At 37.8% G+C, this 24,906-nt stretch overlaps 1 protein-coding gene across 3 annotated transcripts in view; it reads left to right on the plus strand.

Annotated features, from left to right (window-relative positions):
- Positions 1 to 24,906, plus strand: part of pcdh9 (protocadherin 9) — a 219,806-nt gene that overhangs the window by 148,688 nt on the left and 46,212 nt on the right. For 2 of the 3 annotated variants that reach the window (XM_074665937.1, XM_074665938.1), the window contains one exon: positions 5,069 to 5,270. In XM_074665937.1, coding sequence (XP_074522038.1) covers positions 5,069 to 5,270 — 202 coding nt within the window. The remainder of the gene's footprint in view (positions 1 to 5,068; positions 5,271 to 24,906) is intronic. The other variant, XM_074665939.1, reaches the window with a different exon arrangement.

Here is a 24,906-nt window from a genome sequence, read left to right on the forward strand (position 1 = left end):
CCTGCCTGTCTGAGACTGCACTGCATCTTATGGATGATCCCTAGGGAAATCCGAATTTATGTTGACAGGAGGCAAAGTCTATCATCTGCTAATGTTTCACTTGATTTGATGTTTTATGGAATGTTACAGCTTGTCATGGCTGTTGTTAAAAACTGTGGGAAATAGAGTATGCCTCTCAAATGTACTTCCAAAAACTAGACTAAAAAAAGAACATGCATGATTCCACATTAGAGTTATCAGCACCTCAGCACAAGTTAGAAACAGCAGTAACAGTGTAAATGTGTAAATAAGAGAAGGAGTGACAAAGGAAGAAAAATCAATCACAACAATCAAATCTGTGGCCTTTTTATTAATAAAAATGTATTTTCCAAGGTGGCCAGCAGATGGCACAGCACCTTTGGTCTCTAAGGGAAGAGGAGCAAGCAAGAGAGCAAGGAAGAGAGACACAGGGAGACAGAGAGGGATCTTTTTGTGAGTTTTGTTTTCCTGCTTGACTGATCTCCCTCAGTGGTCTGATTGTGAGAACGGACTCGTGGGAAGTGTTCTCTCACCGCAGGTGTCAGACTGCTGTTAGATAAGATTATTTGTGGGGGTGAGGAGGTTGCATTATTTTGTGTCTGTGTGTGTGGGTGTGCGACTGTGTGTGTCCGCTCAGTGTGTGTGGGGCTTATTTCTCATTAGACGTCTGCCTTTATGGAAATGTTAAAATGTTGTATTGTTCTCATTTGGAAACAGTACCACACAGAAGTTGTTTTTGACTTGCACACTGAGCTCCATATGGTCACACTCAGGAGGAGAAAGACGGGGGAGCGGAGTGAAAAGCTTGTGATCCGAGGCATAAGCTCTATCCCTATTTGTTTTCTGTCACATAAAACCAAAAGTTGTATCAGTTTGGTGTTGGATGGGATTGTGTCTTTGCTGCAAAGTCATTCTTTATATTTCACCCTGGGATTTTAGTTCTCAACAGAGGTGTTGACATGGCTCTCTGCTTTAACGCAGCAGAGTATGGACGAAGTCAAAACACTAGTGTTAAAAGGCACTATGTATATCATTTCATGGACGATTTACCACTTTATTTATCTGTTACATTTAGCGTCTCTGATTGTTTCTTAAAAAAATCAATACTCAATCTTACTATGAAGGTATTTGTTCGTCTTAAAAAATGAAAATGCAAGCTTTAAATCAATAAAACTAATGAAAGTTGAATCAATTTATCAGACTGCTACAATCTTCTTTTCCAAAAACTAATAGTGGTGATAATTATTGTACTTCTTATGCAGCATGATGGAAAATTTGAACTTTGGAGAAGGCTTTTATGGAGCCATGTTTTTTGTTTGAAGCTCAAACTCTTCACTTTTTACTCTCTAATAACAGGATTTGTTTAAAGTTGCGAGTGATGTTTCAATAGTTGGCATTCACGCTTCTCTGTCAGATTTTATTTTCACTTTGCTTAATACTGCATCCTCTCTATGAAGACCCAAGGGCAAACTCTATTCTTGTTAATTTGCAGGCTGGCTGGAATTTAAGGCTTCCAGCAGGCAAAGTGCTGCTATTTGCTTTGTGTTTGTTAAAGTGAGTGTGTTTGGTCAGGCAAATTATAAAAACAAGCGGATAATAAGGGTTAGCAGGCACGATAAGCCATAATATCTTGTAAACTGGCAGCAGGGATAGTTTAAGCCGGTCTTATGCTAATGTTACTTCAAGTGACTGTCAGCGGCAGAGAAATACAAACATCTTCAAACACGCGTAAACCCACAAATAAACACATGCACAGGCATAACTAGACTTAAGTACATCCACAGAAACAGACAAGGCATGCTAATCATAATGGAACTCTTAATTTATAGCTCGTAGAATTAAGAATGATGAATGAAATATGTTGCATGCAATTATTTACATATTTACATGCTATTTTTTTCTTTGTACGTACATGTATGGTTTTTCCATCAAACTGGTGTGATCAGAGACTGACAGCATTAGCCACAGCAATGAGCAAGGTTCCATCTGAAGATCCATTGTCCAAGTATTCATTGATTACTGCCAGTTCCTATTGTGAATTTGAGAAACGTGTCATATACTATTATATGTTTCATATTTGTAATACAACCTAATGTCTAGAAATCACAGTCGTACATTACTTTGCTGCAGAGACATAGCATTAGCTCGCTGCATAATGTTTATAGGGAAGAATGGCTTCCCATTTGTGTACCAACCTCCATTTGCAAGTAGGAGGCTGGGGTTAGATGGTGGGCATGCAAAGGGCAGGACTGTCACACCAGAGTCCTGAGTTTACAGCCACACTGTAGTCACTGGATACACTGAGTAACCTTTGGTGAAGGTTGTGAAAAATATCCTGTTAACAAGGCAACAGAAGCCCTTTGGTTGAGGTTGGGGAATGGTTTTGGTTTCGCAAAACTATTTTTTTTCAAGTCAGAGCGAAATTATTCTGCATCATACTTTATATTTGATTTGATTATATTTCTATATAAATGCACATAGAAAGTCCTATTGATAATAAAAACCAAGCAACAAATCCCCCAAAACCCAAGATTTGATTAGCTTGCCCTTCAGTCCAGTAGCTGTTGCATATCAGTTGAATTTAACATCATTTTGAGAGGTTGAAAAAATGTTGTAATTTTCTATATAGGCAGCCTTCCCCTATGAGTTCATTGATTTCATGCGTTATGATCACTAGTGAAAAAAAAAAAAAGAAGAATTTCTTAAAGGTAATTGTGTTTTTATCTACAGTTTGGGGGATAGTAATAAACTTGTTTGTTTTATTTTAAACCTGTTTTGGCTGTGAAATGATTGTCCATAAAGCAGTCTGACTCTTCAGGAGTGGCAAAGTAATAAATGGCTTACAGTTCTACAGTTTCATTTAGCAGATGCTTTTGTCTAAAGTGACATACAACACAAGCAAAATATTTGAAAGAAAGGGAAACCTTAGTGTGACAAAGTGCTACAAATTATTTGGCTGCAGGTGCTGCCATTAAGTGCAAGAAGATTTTTTTTATATGTAGAATTATGTAGCCATTTATCCGAACCAAACATATGAAACCCCAATGACTAGCTTCTACCTTTTAAAAACTGTGTTCATGTTTTCTGTCCGATGTCCATCTGAAAACTGCCATTACTTCAGTAAACTTATGTTCTAACACCAAGCAGGCATATGGTGAATGTCCTCGTTACAGAGGACTCTAGCCCCATTTATGTCATCACTGTTTGAAATGCCACATCTGATCATCTGATACTTCATAATTACTAGCTGTGACATTTATCCAGATTCTTTCTGTTTTACAAGACCTTTACATTTAATGTACTTGATTCTATGCTTTCTGTTGCTAAGGCGTTATGTATGGGGCATTGCTCTAATCCTTAATTAAATAGATAAAACTATTGTACATTCCGGTTGTTATTATTTCTGATAATCCCAAACAAGTGATGTAAAAGTGGTCAGTTTGATGGCAGTGGAAAGATTTGACTCTGTTTGGTAGTTTTTTTTTTTTGTTAACTTCAACAGAAAATGCTTGTCAAGCACCTTAAAAACTATGCATACTTAAATCAGCTGTGACACGTCATGAACACAGCCGACACCATACTTCACTGGCAAACACACACAGTCATATCTGTCAGCCTTGAAATATGTGAAATATTCTCTTGTCATTTTAATACATCCAGTCTTTTGTCAGCTTAGCATCATCAGTGTCACTGCAGCACCGCGGGGCATGTAAGGGCTGACAACTTCCTCCAAGGTTGATCTGCTGACAGTGTTCTATCTATCTATCTATCTATCTATCTATCTATCTATCTATCTATCTATCTATCTATCTATCTATCTATCTATCTATCTATCTATCTATCTATCTATCTATCTATCTAGAAAAAAAAAATCAACAATACATGAATTGCCATTTTTCCATCCAGTTTCCAGTTTCCATGGTCTCCTGCCTGCACCCCCTTTCTCTTGCCATCTCTCTATTTTTCCCTCCTTCATTTATTTCTTCCTCTTGTTTAATTGAATGTTGCATGCTTTTGGAACAGTTCTAAAATATATAATGAGGTCATTTGCATTAGACTGCAGCTTGGCTGACCTTTGCTTTTGCCAATAATTACTGTAAAAGCCGTCTCTGTCTGTCATCACCAAGGATGTGGCAGGGACCTCTCTGTGCTCACGAAAGGTTAGCTGGAGGCTTGTGTCTGGACTTATGAAAAAGCCGGAGGAAAATGTCATTAGAGCGCGGGGAAAAGACACTCGGAATTAACAATTGGAAATTCAATCAGGATGGCTTTAAGGACAGCATGTGTGCGTCAATGTGCGTGTGTGTTTCCATGCAGATCAGCAACAGACGGGCTAACGAACGTTTCCTAGGAGCGCTATATGGGTTAAAAGATTCCTTTCCTTGGTGAGAGTGCAGAATTTGGGGAGAAAGGACACCCTAGGGGCAACTTCTGTTAACTCCGCAGGCCTCTTTGACTTTGCCAAACAAGCTGAAACCCAAACTAAACAATCAGGCTCTTAATTTCTATGCAGCATGCCTCACAAACATGACAACATGCTGCCACAAGTATCCAGAAATTCCCTGGCCCTCATTAATTATGTCTGACATTAATTACACTGTGCATTGATGAAGGGCTCACATATTTTGGACCCTGCATTTGCTGAATTTCTGTTACAGTGCATGATGTTTAATCTGCATGTTGTTATTGGTTGTCATTGTGCAGTGAAACGTGACTGTTTTTTTTACCTTGTGTTAACTCCCCTTCCCATCAACAACTCGGCTCAAGTCAAAAAAAAAAAGACTTGTATTCCTCGATCATTCCCAGTTTTTTTCTGAAAAAGAACCCTTATCCTTCAGTGCCTTACCCTTTTTGTAAATGTAAACATTTTACATCATGAGACAAACTCCTAAAGCTGCTTATTTCGACTGATCTGGACTCAGCGTGCTGAGCAGCATATGTGAGCGTGTTGAGCTCAGAGTAAAATTGTAATGTGAAAGATAAAATTTTGAAAGGGGGCAGAGCAGAGCACTATAACATCAGCGGCTCTGTTTTGTGCTCTTGGTTCTAGTCGCAGCGGCGCGTCACGTTTCACCTGCCGGATGGCTCTCAGGAGAGCTGCAGTGACAGCGGTCTGGGGGACCACGAGCCTGTTGGCAGTGGCTCCCTCCTCACACAACCTCTCCCTCTGGTGCAGGCGCAGGACGACTTCTATGAGCAGGCCTCCCCCGACAAGAGGACTGAAGCTGATGGCAACTCTGATCCCAACTCTGGTGAGTGTTAATATCTCACATGGCAGACATCTTTAAGGCTTTAAAATGCATGCATGGATGCTTGCTTTAGATTTCCCTCTCTTCCTCTCTGTTAGTCTCTTTCTCTCTTTCTAATTGTGTCTTTTGTTACAGCTTGGGGAATTTAAAGCACTATTGTGGACTTTTTTTCCTTTTAAAAGCTGCAAAACTAGACAAAAGACTCTGAATGCATTATAATTGTCCTTTCTTCTGCACACAATATAACTCTTTCAGTTTGCCTCAAATTGTATGGAAGACCTTGAAGTCTGAATATGCTTTGTTTTAAAGTACAGGTTCAAGAAAATGAAGGGAAGGTTTCAGATTTTCCTCAAGGGGAATAAATAAATCCCTTTGAACCGAGATAATAAATAGTCTTGAAAAACAACATCAGTCTCCATAAAGAACTCAGTGTGCCAAATATCATTTAATTTAGAGTCATTTGATTGCTCAAGTAGGTTTCTAGTGGATACACGAGCAGGTCATTCATTTCTCAGTTAATCATCCAGACTTGTTCATTCCTCCCAGGAGCAAACCTGGGCCTCCCATAGGCTCCTCACCTATTTGTGAAACTCATTTGATTTATTTAGAGATGATTTCCCAGTTGGAAGTTCTGGTGCTCAGCTGAAGATGTTAACTTCCCACTATTTCTGGTGGGAATGTACATCTCCGACCCAGTTTTCTCATTTTATCATTAAGAGGTGAGGCGTGCGCGAAGATCAAGCGCATTGCCCCAAGGTCGATGCCAGCTTGCCTGCTGAGGGTGGAGCAGCCAGCATCGGATAAATGCAAGCGCTGTGAGTAAACTGTGAGTGTATGATCTCATACAGAGCGTAACTTAGCAGATGAACCCATAGTTGGCAGATGTAATGAGTGAGTCTCATGGAGGCCCACTGACTCACTGTCTTCACAAGTGATTAGAGCTGCACATGAACTAACCATGTGCAGTTTGTACAGCTGGATAACAAGTCAAGTAGGAGAAAAAAATGTTTACAGCCTTGTCTGAATTTTTTTAATGCAGGAAGAAGATGTTCTTGGCAATAACTGTGTCAAAACGTTTTCTCTAATCGTGATTTCTACATTGGTGCACTCCTTTGCAATCATACTTACCAGTGGAAATTAATTCTATATGATCTTAATTTTCAGGGGACATGCTTCATGATTTCATTGCTATTCGGAAAGGTTGGAGGCAATTAAGCCAACAAGAGATGACAATGTTACATTATACAAAAGCTGCCATTAAACCATTAGCAGTTATTGTCCAGAGCTGTTGATGTGCACATGGGTGTCATGCCATTCAAACAATATGATGAATTAACATCCATGCCAAACAGATGAACATGTCAGAGAATTGTTTCATTGTATATGCAATGAAAAATTTAATAAAGTGCACAAGAAATATTTTTATGAGCCAGAAAAAAAGACAGATTAGAATATGAAAGGCTTGAGGCATAATAATTGTAATCTGTAAAATCAATTTGATTATGCATATTACGTAATTGAATCCCGGAAAAATGTTGTGCTTTACTTTACACAGTATTAGTGAAAAGATTGCAAACAGTCAGAGTTGCATAAATGTGCAATTACTGCTTAACATAATTTAACCCTTCAAACTAACCTGTAAGCGTCATTAGAAAAATAGAAACTGAGGAAGACAATGATACTAATGATCTTAACACATGCTAAAAAACTGGATCATGTGCTCTGCAGAGACACACAAACTTTGTTGCTTCTCTGATACTGCATATAAAGTACAGCAAAATCAATACAGGCTATAAAAAGCATGATTCAAAGCAACACTTAGGCCCTCCTACATTTAACAGGCCTAGTTACAAAAACGGTTTCTACTTTTGCAAGTGAGAGCATCATTTTTGTCCTTAAGCATTGGCATTCCATTTTGTTTTTGCTGTTTGCTTATCAGTAAGCTATTAACAGCGACAACGGTGGTCTTTGATCATTGACCTGCTGCTTGTCAGAATAATGATTTTATGTCCTGTCTATGAGGGATGTGTTACCTGGCGGTGGTTTTCTCAGATGTGTGAACACAGTGGTCTCGGGTTAACTGGTTTTGAGTAAGGCTCTGTCAGACTTAAAAAGCACTCTTTTACACACTGCTTTCTCACTGGCAGTGCAGGATGACTTTGGTCTGTTGACACAGCAAACACTTAGTTTGAAGATTTCTGACACTATTATGTTCTAAATTGAGGTGTAAAGTGTCTTCATGCACTATTGAAAACAAACCTATTCAGTGGAGCGTTTGAGCTGAGAACCTTGACAGTGGGTGGTCTTGCCATGTTGCTTTGTTCAAGGTTTGACAATAATATTACTACTACCTTTATTCTGACGTATTAAGACTCTTCAAATACCCTCTTAAACGACCACACTCACATGATTTATTAAATTATCACCAGGCACAATTTTTACACTGGATACAGAAAGAATATTGAGTCAGAGAGTTTTTCATTTTGGTCTTTGGTTGCAAGCACAGTGGGATTCTCATCAGGGGAAGATTCAAGCTGCCTTTAAATGAGAACAGATGATGTTTAAATCATGGAACCTACACAGTCTGCATTCTCTGACATTCAAACAAGAGTTTTCTCATTCATTATACATACATTCACACAGACTTAAGTTTTTTTGTCTGGTGATGTAAATGAAGTGAATTTAACAAAGACCGTACTGACCTTTTGCAGCACTGGAGTCAAATTTCTGGCAACTCATCAGTAGTTTTGGACAAGTGCAGCATCCAATCAGACACCACCTCATTAGATCATAAAATCAAACTCTGATTAAAAATTCCTTGTTTGATTCTGATCACACAAAAGTTTGTTTTAACTAGTGAGTGATCACTAAAACCAATCAAATAATCTTTGGATCTCAGCTGCCCTCACTGTGAATTTGTGTTTAAAGGAGAACTTTATAATTATGCTCCATGTGATGCAGGAAAGTGGTCGGGCTTCTGCGTAGGTTGTAGCTTTCATTTGAACTAAAGAAACATGCACCGTGGGAGTTATGAAAGTCTGATGTCTAACACTATTTTTCTTTTTTTTATCATAATGCAGTAAAGCATAAATACACGTTTTATATTTCTTTGTGACTTGAAGATATCCCTAAAGCTTTACCACAATAAAAGAAATTGAAGTTAGTAAACAAAACAACACAAGGAGCAAAAAAACACTTGAACATGAGGGCGGAGAAAATAACAAAACAGATGGATGGTAAACGGGGACAGCAGTTTCAATTGTGTTATTTTTCCAAAGGGGGAAAGAGACTTGAGAGCAATACATGAGTGAGGAGTATGGCAGCTAAGAGGAAGACCTTGAAGAACCTTGTTTCTCTCTAAAGATTGATTTGAAGAGTGGTTTCAAAGAGGATTTTTACAAAAGTGCTTAAATTTTTACACACAATTCCCCAAAGAAGCTCTTACAAGAAAGTGCACAAGCAGGACTGTAAAAAGCTTCATAATGTTTGCTGTCCATGGTGCTGGAAAGATGGACAAACTGATTGAAAGTGATTTTCTGTGTTGAATTCTTCATGAAATGTGTTAGATATTTGAGAAACACACATCAATATAGGGCAAAAAATTAACCAAAAAACCCACTCATTACTGCCAAAAGTCTTTGAATAATCAGCATAAATAAAGTAGAAAAAAATTAGCTTTTTCCAATGACACCCTTCAGTCTGAGAGCTCTCCAAGAGTCAACTTGCTGAAGTCTTCACAAACTATTGTGTTATTGCTTAGATTTAAATGGAAAATTGCATATTCCATAGTCCACAAGGGAAATCAGAATAAAATAAATATTTGTTTCATCAGTAAAAGTGGCTTCTCAGCTGTTTGGAATACAAGAAATTTTTGGAATTATGAATAAAAATCCTTCAATTTGAACTCAAAGGGACCTCAACCTCAATGAAGAAAACAGAACTCTGATAGACGGGTGGTAACCAAAAATCCAGGCACAAGGCCAGATTCCAGATTTGATGTGTATAAGGTTGGCAGAAGTTGTCTTGACACAACTTTGAATGGAAACATTAGGTAAGGACCTATAGTTACAAAAGGACAGAGATATTTTTGTGATTACAATTTTTTTTAGCCTAACCACTGTTTTTTAAAAGTTGTTTTTGATTATTTTTGAGAGGCTATGTGCCAGGTCACTTCTGTGTATACCATAGTTGCCCAAAGTGCAATGTGTCTTTTGACTTGAAAGCTTGGATGTATTCAATATGAAGCCAGTCGTTGGCGCCTTACTTGATTTCATCCCGTCATCTGTGGCCATTCACTTATTTCAAAATTAAACACTGCTGGAGTTTGTAATGGTGCTGCCTGCCTGCCATCAGACAGATTTACTGCACCTGCATGCTTAGCTCATAGGTGGTGTCTAAAAGTCATTGTACTTGGTAATATTTAAATTCTGTTAGACACAGAGTTCATATTTTGACTTGTCAACTGAGCTGTCAGTGGGTTTTCAAAGTGACATGTGCCATTCAAAGGGGCAGTGCTGTCATAACTTTCCCTCCAAGCAACAGACAGAAGATACCCTGGTGGATTCCTCATGGTGTGACAAAAGGGACAAAATAGCATGAGACAAGAAATTATTTCTGACCTCAATGGAATCCCAAATGACCAGCTAACGCCAACAACTATTCTTTTTTAATGGTGCTATGTGAATTCAAGAACAGAATTGGAAATATTATCAAAGAAAAACAAAAATTAAGATGTCAAAGCAGACTTTCTGGGTGTTTTGATGCCAAACTGAAAGACCAACATACCATCAGGGTCAGTGTTTGAGCTGCTGGCCTGCTCGTCGCAGGGGAGTTGACTACCAAAGTGCACCACTGGATTGACATAACCATACCCTCCACTGCACTTCTCCTCCCACTGAGACATTTCCTGTCACCAAGAAACCAAACTGTTCACCACAGGGCCAAAGTCCACTGGTGCAGCACATTATTTTATAAAACTGTGTACTTTAAACAACGTGGTGCATTGCAGTTGTTCTTCCTCATACAGCAAGATGTACTCTGCATTGATAAAAAGACAAAAAGGTATGCTGCGATGTCGTTTGAAATAGTAATGATCAGAAAGAGGGAAATACAGTGAGATTGAAAAGTTAAAACTATGCCTCCCGAAGCTTCTGTAACCTTCATGTCTCTTCATAGTTGACTTTTACTTCAGCCGGAAATTGAAGCTGCTATTTTTATCAGGTAACACTATTAAAAGACAAATCAAATAAACCATAAAGAGGAAAGTAATAGTCACTTACTTTAATATCTTTGAGGACCGCTGCATGTCCCTCTGCAATTATAGAGTGAAGTCATCCCAGACTGTTTCTGCAGAAAGAACTCATAATGAAAGAAATAAACAACCAAGACACATCCCCAACAAATAAAAACATTCAGTATGAAGCAAATCATGAGCAATCATTTAAGTTTCTAAAAATACAAAAATAAAACAGATTACTGGAACTTAGAGGTGTGTCAGGTTTTACAAAGTAGCTGAAATCTTACACGACAGAGGAGAGATTGAAACAGAGAGGAGAGAAGAGGAACACAGAAGTCATGTTAATCCATAAAACATTTAAAACAGCCATTATTGACTTTAGTGCTATATGAATGATTTAGGAATGTTGCAGACAAGAGAAACAGAAGGGTTAGACAAAAAAGTGTCCTTGCACAATCACGCATACACAAGTAAACACATCCAGGAAGTCAAAGCCAAGTAGAAATGGACTGTGAGATGAAATTTGAATGAGCTGTTGGAGTGTGAGACGGGTGTAATGAGGTGTTGTTTGTCTTGTCTGGGTACACGATTTAACTTCAAATTAGAAGTATGAAACAACTAAGAGCCTTGTGTCTGATGACCAAGGAGATGTTGAAGTCAAAATGGATAAAGTAACAGACAGAAATACCACAAAGGAGCATGAAAACAATAACCCATACAACAAGGGGAGCAGTTAAATAAGGAAAGAGGTCTCACATTTACGTGGCGTTCAGTTTTTTTTTTTTTTTTTTTTTTTCAAATCCGTTGAGCACTTTTTTACTCTTTCATGACAGATTGTTGGTCAAAAGACATTTTCGTGTTATTAGCATTAGTGGTAGTAGTAGTAGCAACCATTATGAGCTCAAAGAAGTCCAAATGGTGCATCCTTATTTATGAATATTAAAAGCATCAATCAAGTTGGCTGCTAAATGAAATGAAATGAAATGTAATTTAGACCGAAAAATTGTACAAAGTATGCTGAATGCTGGACAGCAACATCCCCGAGCCATCAGATGCTGAGTATTTTCAATCTCCAACACCAAAGCCTGTGTGTTTTGTTTTTCAGATACTGAAAATTATGAAAGGAAATTGGTGGCAGACACTCTCTGCACCCCTTGTCCAAATCATTTTATTTACAGGTGATAGAATGTACTCCCAGAGACTTACTCGAATTCCTGACAAAAAAATGTCATTACCTTCATAACAACACACAAGCCATCCATGCCTATACTATTGAATTTGAAAGAATGAAAATTGTATCATTTGAACAGAAGTCAGTGTGAGTCTGTCTTTTAACTTTAGAGTACACAACTTCCCTTTGTCCTTTGATGAACGGTGCATGTGTTTTTTAGATAGCTGTTTGTTTATGCTCTGCGTCCCTTTACATATCACATCCCTTTGTCTTTGAATGTCCTTTTTTGTCACTGAGTTTTAGACTCATGCACTATAATTAAATATGCTTTTAGAACAGAGTTGTGGTATTGTAGAGGATACAGCCTTTTGTCATTTATATATTCCAAACACAGCCTGTACACCTAACATCAATACTAGTGTTGCTACGTGTCATGAGCTGTGATAGGGCAATTATCACCATCACTGAGTACAAATGAAAGGGAGGAGAACTTGTTTTACTTAGTTTTTAAACTATCAAAAACAATTTTCTAAAACTTGAATGTGACATGTGATATGTTTTTGCCTTGTTAACCGTTAGAAAAATAGTTGAAAAGGAGAAACATGAGATCAAATACCTAGAGAGCTTGGATGTAATAGTAAATACATGATAGATTGTATATAAAGTATTATCTATCCATGCATCTTCCCAAGAGACAAAGGACACACTATTAAAAAAACAGGAACCAGCACATAACCTTTTTAAGCACCCTGAATTTCCTGACTCATTATTGTGGTTGGTTCAGTCCTTCTCTATCACATCGATCCAAAACACAGTTTATAATGCATTTTACAAGGCCTTTTACTCCATTCCAGTTAGTCAGGCTGCCTTTTAGCCTGAACAGTTAATTGGATTAATTCCTTTTCCAATTAATGACAGAGGAATGCATTAGGTACTCCCTGAATTCAAATAATTATCACAAGCTTAAAAAAAACAAAAACAAAAACAAAAAAAAAACAACCCATGGCATTCCACAGTGTAAACCAAATGACTTCTTCACTGAAGACCTTTAAAGGGTTAAATGTTTTATATCTATTCCCACTGGTTCAGTTTTTTTTCTTTGCAATGTACCTAATATTGGATCCTTAAAGTCCTGAGAAGATGATCATGTTCTTTGTTTTGCACACTATATATGTAATCATGTGAGCACCCAAAATTAACATGTGTGCACAAGATAAGATGTTTGAGAATGTGAACATTTTCTCTTGTGTGTGATAAATATGCGTTAAGTTACTAATGTGTGAACACAAGATATTAACACAAGATATAATTCACAGCTTACTCTAAAGATAAAAGAAAAAAAATGCTTTGGCTTTTCTAATCGTTTTCCTTTGCAATGAAAGCTTTAAATTAAAATTACCTGTTATTGACAAATTCACTAAACTGTGTAGTTAATTCAAAAGATGTAAAGTGTTGGGGTTAAGTAACACATCCACACAAAGCACCAAAACAGATACTGTAAACTATTACATGTTTCTGTGCAACTAAGTGTTGAAAGCTGTGAAATGGTAGTCAGCAGTTATTGTATATGTTAGTGTAATGGGGATTGCAGCAAGCAAATAATATGAGGTGTTTAATCTACTGGGGAAAATAAGTCTCCCACTCATTTATAATTAAATCACAGTTAAGGTGAACCAGAGGTGAGTCACACCACCTCTACACCTTCTTTTCTTTTAGATTACAACAGGGGAATGGTTGTATTCACGCTGTTTATTTGTTTTTCTATTTCTGTTACCAGCAGGGAGTTTTATACCTATAGGCAATACTATGATATTACGATAATAGGATACCTACTCCTATAGGCAAAATAAATTCCCCTTGATAGGCTGCTCCGTTATGGGAACATCTAAGGAAATGTCTGTTTAAAAAAACAAGGAAAAAATAAAAAAAATGTGCCAGCATGGCTTTTATCCTCTTTAAATGCTCTCCATATACAACAAAACTGGTGGCACTTAAAATTTTTTGGCTATGTGAAGGCTCTGAACGGACATCAACCTGCATATATCTGCTGAAGGACTTGGTCTAGCTATTCAAGCACGGCTTTAACTGCGGGAGATGTTTGAAGTTGAGTGATGTCAACAGAAACATGGTCCACCAAAAGGCTTGTTTGCACTATTTATGTACAGCAGCACAACCAACTGACAGGAACAGAGCAGGAAGCACATGGCAAAACAGGGTGAGTGGACAAGGTGCTTGTTGAGATAGCACAATGTGACTGGGAGTTGGGTAGCTGTTAAGGGGCTTGGCAGAGAGGGGAAAAAAATGCTCAAATGCAAGACTGTTATGTTCTCTAGCATGAAAATGGAACCACTTTAGCCATTAATCATTGATGGACAGGAGATGATGGATGACTCCCTTGTTGCGGTATTCTGCTCCAACCCTCTTTGTCTCAAACATCAAAGTCTCACTGTGTCTTCTAGTCCCGACTTTGCCAAGTATTAACTCAAAATACAAATAACCCTTAAAACTCTTTCCGTTGGGCACAAAATATTTAGCTAAATGCTTGAACACTGTGAAATATCATCATTTCACTGGTGTTAATAGCTAACACATGTCTAGCCATTTGGACAAGGTAAAGGATGTTTTTTCCATATTTTTTTAAAGGCATCTTGGCGACTCATTTCATCACAATATTTTAAAAATATGCTGCAGGCAATCACAGTGCCATGTTTTTATGAGTGCTAATGCCAAATTTGGGCTGTTATATTTCCCTGGCGCCCTAATTGTCTCTCCATGGCAAAGAAGATTGGCAGCCTCTTCACTGTATTTACCTTTGGGCCACCAGGCTGGTCGTCATGGGAAATGCTGGAATACTGTGCTACACAAAACAGGAACTAATTTCACTTTGCAATTTACTGTACAACTTTACTTTGCGGTTCCACTCTTCAGGGAAGAACATTTGTGTACTAAGTAGCTTTCTGTAAGCCTGCAAAAACAATCATCCATTGCAGATTACTTCTAATTTCACTGCTACACAATGGAGTCATGAGCGCCACCGTACTGTGGTGAGCTGCACTGAACATGTTATGGCAGGTGTTGACAACCTGTTTGGGATTTTCTGACTTTTACAGGATATAAATTCAATCAGCGCAGCCTGGTTGTATTCTTTGCAGTGTTCTGAACAAAGGGAAACCAAACATACCCTTTGCATTGTTAGAAGATTGTGTTAATTTCTGCCATCTTAAAGGTCAGGTTATGTTTTTGTAAACACTTTCTCTTGTCATTTTCACTCAGCTGTAGTTCTGCCATGTGAATATAGTTGATATTTCTGTAATGTTTGTCTAAATCTATTTTTATCTCATGCTGTTTCATCTCTTGTAGCACAGACACTAGTTGTTACCAAACAGACCATGTCTGTGTTTGGGTTTTTTGGTCTAACTTGAAATCATTTCATCAATTTTGGAGGGTGTCTCCAGGCTGTTTACTTTCAGGCACCCTCTGAGTTTTTTTTCACCTCTTGAAGCACATTGGAGGTGCTTTTTTATGTTGCACACAGGCAAGGAAAAGGGAAAACACATATAATGTTTTCACATCACTTTATTGATATGACAGGAAGTGGTTGATGATGCATGCATGGCCAGTACACAATGCAATGTCATGTTTTTGTTTTTCTGCAATTGACGCAAATGCACCAAACCTATATTTTAACTTTTAGGACAGAATCTTTGTGAACGCTACACAGTAGAAATTTCCCGTTCATGCCTTTGTGAGATAACTCATCTTTCACTGAGGTGAAATTTCTTTGTATCTGATACTGTACTGATCCCATTTTCACTATGAAAGAGACCGCAGAGATAACAGACTATCATTTGTGGTGGGGAAAACATCCATAAGCCCATTGAAACTTCTCAAACCACCTCTCTGCTGCCTGTCCATCTGCTCAGTATGTTCCAGCCACGCCTTTGCCAAAATATGGCTGAATACACGTTAGTAATTTTCACAGTCAGATGCTTCAGTGTGTTTAGCATTTATGGACCATTCACAGAAAACCGACACAAAGGAAAAATAAGTTCACTTAAAACTGTAGAAAAAGATGCATTCAGTTCTGTTTTCAGTGCAATATAAATATTGCACAGTTTATCAGCAAAGAGAGATGCTGGAAATGTTAAGTGTCAAAATCACATAGCCATACAGAGAAAATTAAGCCATAGAAGAGAGCACTGGCTGCTGGTTGGCTTGAATTATGACCTGAAAGTGTACACATTCGGGGGCACAGTCACTCAAATTCTGTATTCAGCACAAGCTTTCATACATTATGTGACCAGTTGTTGGAATGCAGGCACTGACTTAGGACACTTGTGACTTCTGCTCGGCCAAAAAGCAGACTGCAGCACTTGGATGAGCTGCAGGGGTAGAAGAAAGCGTGTTAGTGCCACAGCCAAGAGCGTGTGGCAGTAATCATGACATGAGGCTGTGGCCATGATGGTCCTCGTGTAACTCAGCTGAGAGTGGCTATCTTGATGCCTATAGCAAACAGAGACAAGTTCAAAAGCTAGTGCACCTCATGGAGCAGTATGAAGCAGATGTGAGATAGGGCTATTTGCAGCTCATTGCATGTGATAAAACTTCAACACGGAGTGTAAGCAGAGTCACACTGACATCCTACATGTTGAAATTGATATTAAATTATTTAATGGAATTAGGAAAAGATGTATAAATAATAACATATGGTAAAGGTTGAAATTGAGTTATCACTGACATGTGCAAGTTATTTTTTCTAAATGTCAGTATTCCCTCTATATACGTTTAACACGGTTTAAGTAAGCTCTCCAAGTTAACACTGCAAATACTTCATGCCTCAAACTCAATTAAACTGTATGATGCTTGACAAACTAAAAGCAAAATATATGATGGAGATGTAGTTGATTTCTCAATTGAAAGCAGTGAAGCCTGGAGTTTAGAGCAACTTGTGCAGGAAACTGCATGGTGTATATTTGACATGCACTTCCTGACCTTGTCAAGGTACTTGAGTACAGAAATTTGACTCCAATCTGACTTGATTCTGGATTTTAAGGACTAGTAAATCAGCATGTACTTGAGCACTGATGACTCAGTCTTGAGCATTGACTGAATTTGGACTCAGAAGATGCAGAGGAGGACTAGGACCATAACTTTTTTTTTTTTTTTTTTTTTTAATAAATACCATGTATTGTTTTTGTAATCAAGACCTAAATCATTTATAATCCAGCCAAACTGTTTGAAATAAAAAGCAACATCAGGTAGAAGACAGAGACATCCTCAAACCTTAACAGACATCTGTCCGAGATTAGTCCAGAAAAGTGAGTGAGATGATTCAAGATTCACTTGATCATCTTGCCATAGGTTCAGTTCTGAGTTACAGGTTGTGCTGCAGCTGACACCCTCCACTCAGACACACATCTTTAACTGTCCTCAGGCTATAGTGTATGCATGTTGATTGCAACCATAAAACATATGTTGCAAAGATATTGCTGGCACTTAAGCTGTCTGGTTTTATTATTGCATATTTATGCACAAAAATTTCATTACATGATGCCTTTGATAAACACTTTATTGCCAAAATTAGGACAATTTTAGAGCATTTTTCTCAATTGACTAAGAGTAACAGACTCGTCCAGTGAAACACTGAACTCTGTGCCAGCAGCTTTGTTGTTTCTGTAGTACAGATGCCCAGCAATTGACTATTCAGGATAAACAAATACCAGGCTGTCACTCAGTCTGGCAGCCATCCGACCACCTCAGTCACAGACAGCTAGTGATGCCAGTGAGATGGTGGGATGCCAAAACAGTAGATGGATGTCAGAGATCTTTTGACTGGAGCACCACGCTGCACTGATAGACCTTGGGTACCTGTTTGCATATCCTTTGACTGTATATCAAAGTGATAAATCAGTATGGAGTGTCTTATACCACACATTGTCAAGGTTCTTCTATCAGGGAGATACAATCTATCTAAAGTTTAGTTTTTTGTTGTTTCCTCTTGCCACAGGCTTCATGAGACAGCCAGTTTTACCCTTGGCAGATCTGTTCCATTCTCTTAGGAGAAATTTAAGGGGAGGATCTGTGCATATATGCAGTTTTAACTCTCCTTAGACCCACTCCTGCTGTATATGAAGAAGTGTGTGTTTGTGTTAGCCCGGTTCCTCTGATACCTAAATCCCATTGTGTGAAGAGGAAGGAGCAGGGTAGAGTAGCGTGAGGGCCCCTGACCAAGCCTGTGGGTGGGTGGCATGGATTCATAAATCAGGGAGCAGTGTTAATCTCTCTCAGGTATTGGAAAGCCAGCCCTCAGTAAATATGTTGCCCCAGGATAGAATGGGGTTTAAAGGATTTCTGTCTCCAAAGAGAAATTAGGCAGGAGCTTCAGAAGTGAGCTAAATGGAAGTGCTTGCTGGAGCATACAGAGAGAGCAGGGTGCTGCTGTCAGCTAGTAAACATCGTCTCAGACTAGCCTCCGTCATTATCACGGCAGTTGGTGCCAACAGCGAGGGTGAGCAGACGGGTGGGCTGATGAAGAGCGTCTTCTATGCTGATGATTAGTCACAATAGGGAGGAGAAAATCCAAGGACTGTTGGATTACACTGTTGGGGATGAGAATTATTTGTCGTCCAAGTAAAGTGGCTAATTACAGGAACTTACAATTACATCCCACCCACTCTGTGCTTGGGAACTTTTGAGAAATTCTAATTAGAAATTAACTCAGTCCAGTAATTTTTTGCTCAAACTAAAATCTTTTCTTTCAAGTACCCCAAATTTCTGGATTGCTCATGGAACATATGAGGAATGGAACACTAGTAAGTACTGCAGATTTGGCGACATCTTTTTTTATTTTTATTTTTTTGAGTAAAAGTCAAAAGTCAGGAGTGATAAGAAGCACTAAATGGGAGAACTTCTATTTATCTTTTTTTTCTTTTTCTTTTTTGTAACTAAGAGAGGTCACTTGGTGTTCACCTTTCAGGGACTTTTGGAGCTTGTAATTGTTGGTGAAGGTGACAATGTATAATTTTGTCCACTTTTTTACACATCTGTCTTGATAAGAAGATCATTATGTGCATGCTTGTCTCATTATCACAGCATGATTTTGGCAAGAGGCAGATTTTGAAGCTATCAAAGAGACACAAAATAACAAATATAATTGAAGGGCTATGAGAGAAAAATAAATCATACATAACAACTCCCCATTAAATGCCTTTTTTTTCAAAGACTGATGCAGCCATAATTACTGACTGAAAGTTTAAAGAATATTCATGAGGGATTTTTCTCCTCTGTGCTATCAGTTGTATCGAAGCTCTTTAAGCCAAAGTGTTTGAATACCACCTGAGCTTTTTCTGCCTAATCCCCCCATGGTGAGAGCTTGCAGATCTGCAAAGGGCATGTCATCATCAATTTCAGCAATGCAGCTTCTAAGTTTTTTCTCTCTTTCTTTATTTTTATAAAAAATAAAAAGAAAAAACCTTGGAAGACTGATGTCATGTGTCAGGTAATCTTAGTGAGTTATTTTTTAATTATTATAAATTCTGAATGAAAATGATTTTTCAGTCACAAGAAACAACATTCAATTTAACTGAACTGAACTCTGCCAAAGGTAAATTCTCCATTTAACAGGTATTATTGTATTGTGGAATAATTAAAATCGCTTCAAGAATCTGATAAAAAAAATATCTGACTGATAATGTGCTGGGTGATGGCACACAAATGGAAATTAATAGGGCTTGAACTGGTTTGACCTTTTTGATGACCGACTGTCAAGATAATTGTTTCAAACAAAGTGGCCAAGAGTGGGTAGTGAACTTTTTTTTAATTTGTAGGAGGAAATCTTATCAACATAATGGCAAAACTAAGTTTGAATACTGTTCTTGTTAACCATTTAATCTTCCACACCCCACATTGAACCAAACGGCTGTCTCTGACCCTTTTTGTTGTTGTGTCTGCTAACACTGAAGATCAGGTGTTTTTATGAACATCCAGCATCTGGCACATATACTGTCATGGGAAACGACACTGTATTCCAGAAAAAACAAACTCTTATATTGTCCTTTTTTTTAATGTCCTCTGGATTATCCCCTCCCCTGTGGAAATGGCAAAAATTAACATTCGACATTGTTGCTGTTTGGAGGATCATTGTGAAAGAATAAGTATGAAATAGCACAATTGAGTATGGTGTAAACAAACAAGCTCTAGTGTATTAATTAGAGAGCTGTAGGGGTGACGGTAAATGTCATTTTGAGTTTGACAGCTGTGACTTTGTGTCTATATTACACCTTTTTTTACAGATCTGTATGCAACACACACAAACACACTCACTTGGGTATGGTTCTTATCTTTCACCTCACAGTAAGGAGATAAAAGACAGGCCAAAGACAAGTGATCTAATCTGGCATGGATAGAGTAATAACACTGGATCTGCAACATACCCTTATGAACATTGCAAGATGCACCACATTCAGTGTTTTTCTAACACCTAAGCTTTACAGGAGAAAAGCCCATTTTGTAAAACGATGAAATGTTTGTCCTCAAAGCACCCATACAAGCTGTTTCACGTTGTCTTTGATTCCTTTCATTCACCTCTTCCTTTACTTTTAGCTGTTAGTTTTAATACTCTACACTCAGAGTGTTGGCAGTAGATAAATATTGTCATTCTTTGTTGCAATGTCGAGCTGCAATACAAACTTACAAGCCCTGACACTAAAAGAGAGAGAAAAATTGAGAGACAAAGATGCCAAAGAGAGGCAGTATTTATCCTGAGACGGCAACTTAAATGGGTTATCATAGCATTAAAGTTCCTCTGTGACTGGGCTCCTTTAACATGTCGCTGTGAGACTTCTCAGAAAGAAAATGGTATCTTCAGAGAAAGCTGCACCTTAACCCTGGTGAACTGATCTGGGGGTAGTGAGTGCTGTGATAGGGACTAATCCCCTGCTGTGTGCTTTGAGCGGGACTCAGAGCAATACACCAGAGGGAAGCAAGGAGAGGCGAGGAACAAGCGCTAAGAAAGAGACTTCTGACAAAGTGAAAAATGTGTTGAAGTGGTGCCGTCACCGTGATGAATCCTTTCAAACATCGTCTCAAAAATGGAATGGAATCTTATTGCGCATGTGTGCAGGAGTGTATGGAGAGACTGTGCATGTGTGTGTGTATACAGTGGATTTCTGAGTTGGGCATATGGTATTTAGCTCCTGCAAAAATCCACCAGGAACTGAGCTGATGCCTCTTGGTTAATTGCAGAATTTAGCAATTTAGAACTCAGAGTGTGACACTGAGAACTCTAGCAGCTGTTTGGAGGGGTCTCATTTAATAGATGAGAGTCATAATATGAGGTTTGAAACTGACTATAGAGCAAATAGGTTAAGAAATATTTTTATACTTAAGGAGATAGTGGCCCTGCATTAAAATTAAAAGTAAGAATAACATAAATACTGGTTTAACCCAAAATTAAATCACACAAATATTATAAACACTTTGGACAGTGAAGAATTTAGAATCATATATTTATTTTTAAAAAAAGACACGTTCTATTTTTTTGTGACAAAATGGATAATAACCAAAAAGTGATTTGCAAAAATCGAAACCTTACATTTACCTAATGGGTTTCACCTCTTGTGGCCTACTTGCAGTACCTAAGAGTCCCACTAGTTGGCCACGGCCCAAATTTAGCTAATTGTGGAGCAAGAAATAGAGTTGGCTTATACATGTCATGTTTTACAGATGCCAATTTTAGATTCTGCAACAACTGGAAGTTAAATTGCCTTAACTATACTCAACCATGATAATCAGAAACTTTTTTTTAAATTAAAATTTCAGTAAAAGTGCAAAATGAACGTAAGGGTTAAGAAGCTGCAAATATATTCTTGACTCTAAAGTGACGTTTCTTACTTTCTGCAAATAAAATGTTCTCATGACGAGCCAATACACTTTGACACGAGAACCTTAAGACTTGTAGACAAAACAGGAAGGAAGGAAATATTGTTTGTACATCAATGTGTCGTCCCCAACATCTCAGAGACCAATAATCTCATTTTGACACGACATGGTATGATGGTGCAGCTCACTGCTGCAGCTGAGTATGTAAAATGACACTGAATAGCTGAAGGGGGATCAACAATTAAGGGTCAACAAAGGTGACGCATTTGTTCGTGACAGGCTGACAGAGACTTTGTCAATCGTGGAGGACAGCATGTTTACTGCTGTTATTGTTTACTCGGTCACGCTGCTGTGACTTCTTTTTGACAGGGGGAAATGACTGCAATATTCCCACAACAAACTTTTAAAAATACAGTGAACAAAAACATTATCACTTTTCTAAAAGCCAAAAAGCAATAGGGGAGACACTGCATTTCATTCACTACTTTGCAAGTCTCAGGGGTTCTGTTCAGTTAGATTCTCTGAGCACCGATTATAATAGAGTTGGTAGCGGTTAAACTCCTGGTTTTGTTGGGTTACCTTACAAATACTGGATCTGACAGGACATCAGTACTTTATCAGACATAATGCAAAAGCTGAAACCAGAGAAAGTGTTGATGTCTTCTTTTAGTAAAATTGTCTTGTTAGACTCAAAAAGAGCCACATTCACTTGACAAGTTCAGAAAAAATATCCTATTTCAGGATGAAAATATCTGCTTATAAGGTAAGCGAAATGTGCTTTTCAGGTTTCTTTATATTAGAATATTGCCCAAGACAAAAAAAAATAAAAAAAATAAAAAAAAAAAAATAGACAAGTACATTTTCCTCACCCCAGTGGAAGATTTTTTTTTTCACTCTTCACAAGCAATTTAAGTAACATTTTTGTATTTTAGTACAACATTTCTCTGGGCTTGTCAGGTGACTGTATTTCATTCTAAGTCTAATAAGACAACTCTTACTAAAAACAAGACAAGCACTTGCTTAGATCTCTGTTTTTGCAACACAACGAAAGAAAGACAGCTCATGCATCACTTTGCAGAGGACACATATTTCTAGCGAATAGTCAAAAGTAACTGCAACACCATATGATTTTATGTTGCACACCTGTGGTTTTATGCGCAACATCAGGACACAGTAAAATTGTCAGACTACAGAAGCTTTGCTGAATGTGCAGCCTTGTGTGTGCAACTGAACAGCCTTCTTTCTTTCTTTTTTTCTTTTCTAGGAACCTAACTCTGTTTAAAGGTTCAAAAAGTATATCTAAAAAAATAAAAGAACTTAATTTGTTATTGAAATTTTTGGTAATTAATCCTTTCACAATAAAGCCTCTTAAGTTTAGTGGGAGCCTGAGTGGCTTTAATTATTCTTTGTGGTTTTGGTTTCTAGACAGTTCTGACATTGTTTAGATGCAGTGAATAGTTATGGTAAGAGTTTTAAAGCAGTCTTTTGTCTTTGAATCCCTCATATAATCCGATGTCAGCTCATGCATTGTGGGCTCTTCCTCTTTAGAGAAAAAAATAAATTGTGAACAAATAATGACTAAATGCAAATCGGCAAACAGCCCGTTCACAGAGAGATAATGCGTGCTACAATGATATCAAAAACAAATTTTGACAGTCCCGAAGATCTAAACTTAAAATAAGTAATGAGGTTGTGTGAACCTGTACAGATGTGCGTGTGTGTGTTTGTGTGACAGAGAGGCAGACAGAAGAAGCATACTCTGCTGAGACTTCAGGTGGGCACAACTAATAAGAGGTGAGAAAGAAAATAACGGCATTGAAAATAGATGGAGGGATGACAGGAGAAGTCAAGGTGAGCTGACAGGGTGAGAAGTAATCACTGCGAGAGTCGAATGCATACTGATCCTGCAAGTGATAGAAGGGAAAAGGTCACGGAGAAAATAAAGCAAGTTTGAAAGGAGAGAAAGGTGGCAAACATTTAAAGCTTCACATTGAGGATGACAGTCACATGGAACCGGGAGGATTGCGTTGAGGACAGGCTGACTTTTTTGTAGACCAAGGTCTGTTGAGGAATATGATTTCGAGTCTTTATATTGAGCAAATACAGACATGTGCAGCTCTTGAACTTGCAATGAGGTCAAATGGCAAATGTTTAGCTGTCTTTGATGAGTTTGCTTGTCTGCAATTCAGGCAGAATTTTGCAGTCACATTAATTAACACAAACTTTCTAACCACTGGCATCCTGTGCTATTCGTTCTAGGGTTATTTTTTTCAATCACTTTGCGTTTATAGATAAGACAGCTGAAGAAGGTCTGGGATATTTTAAACTGCAGGCTTTCATGCACAGTATAAAAGGTGCTATTCAAACAAAGCTGAGTTGGACTCAAGTGCAATAATTACTCTTGTTGAGTGTGCCGCAACTCTCCTTGAGCTGTACATGCAATTTATTACTGTAATTATAACTTTACTTTATCTCACTTCTTTATATGTGCAATACATCTTTATCCATCTGATGAGTTCAATACATATGCTTTACTTATATATATATATATATATATATATATATATATATATATATATATATATATATATATATATATATATATATATATATATATATATATATATATATATATATATATATATATATATATATATATATATATATATATATATATATTCATCTGTGCACATGTTTTACTTGTTTTATTTATTTCTTTTGTACTTATTTTTTAGGATATACTTATTTTATCTGTCATTGTCATGTGTACACTATCCACTTTGCTGCTGTTGCAATGTAAATATCCCTGTTGGGGGACGATCAAGGGTTATCTTAATCTTGACCCACTTTCGGGACCCTATCAACCATTTAAGCTCGTTGTTGTTGGTGTTGGAGCAAACAGCAATCCACTTCTTAAGATGCTCATGTGGAACTGTCTGTTCCTTTTTTAGTCCAAAACAGTGGTGTCTTAATTAGATGCATGTTGTTTAAACGGTGAATCAAAACAATGTTGATTCTGTTGACCAGTCAGAGGCTAAGATCTCAAATTGTATTATTCACAATGTGTCTGTAAGCACTGATATTGAGGCAGTGCACATGGTCAAATAACCACTCTGTTCCTTACTGATGATGTTTCAGTAGAACAGTGTGTTATATTGAGTAAAACTTAGACATAAAACAGACAATAGCATGTAGGATTTGTTAAAATGCCTTTGCAGCAAAGTGGGGGTTCCATTGCTGTTTCAAGTAAATTTATTGATTTTACACACTCGTTCTGACATGTTTCGCTTGCTCTTGACAAAGAACTCTACCGATGGTGACGTCTGAAGACAAATAGCTTTCACAGCTAATAG

The sequence above is a fragment of the Halichoeres trimaculatus genome, unplaced genomic scaffold (assembly GCF_033239565.1).
Source record: "Halichoeres trimaculatus isolate MK-OKI-2021-1 unplaced genomic scaffold, fHalTri1.1 fHalTri1_scaffold_3, whole genome shotgun sequence".
In the NCBI taxonomy this organism is placed as follows: Eukaryota; Metazoa; Chordata; class Actinopteri; order Labriformes; family Labridae; genus Halichoeres; species Halichoeres trimaculatus.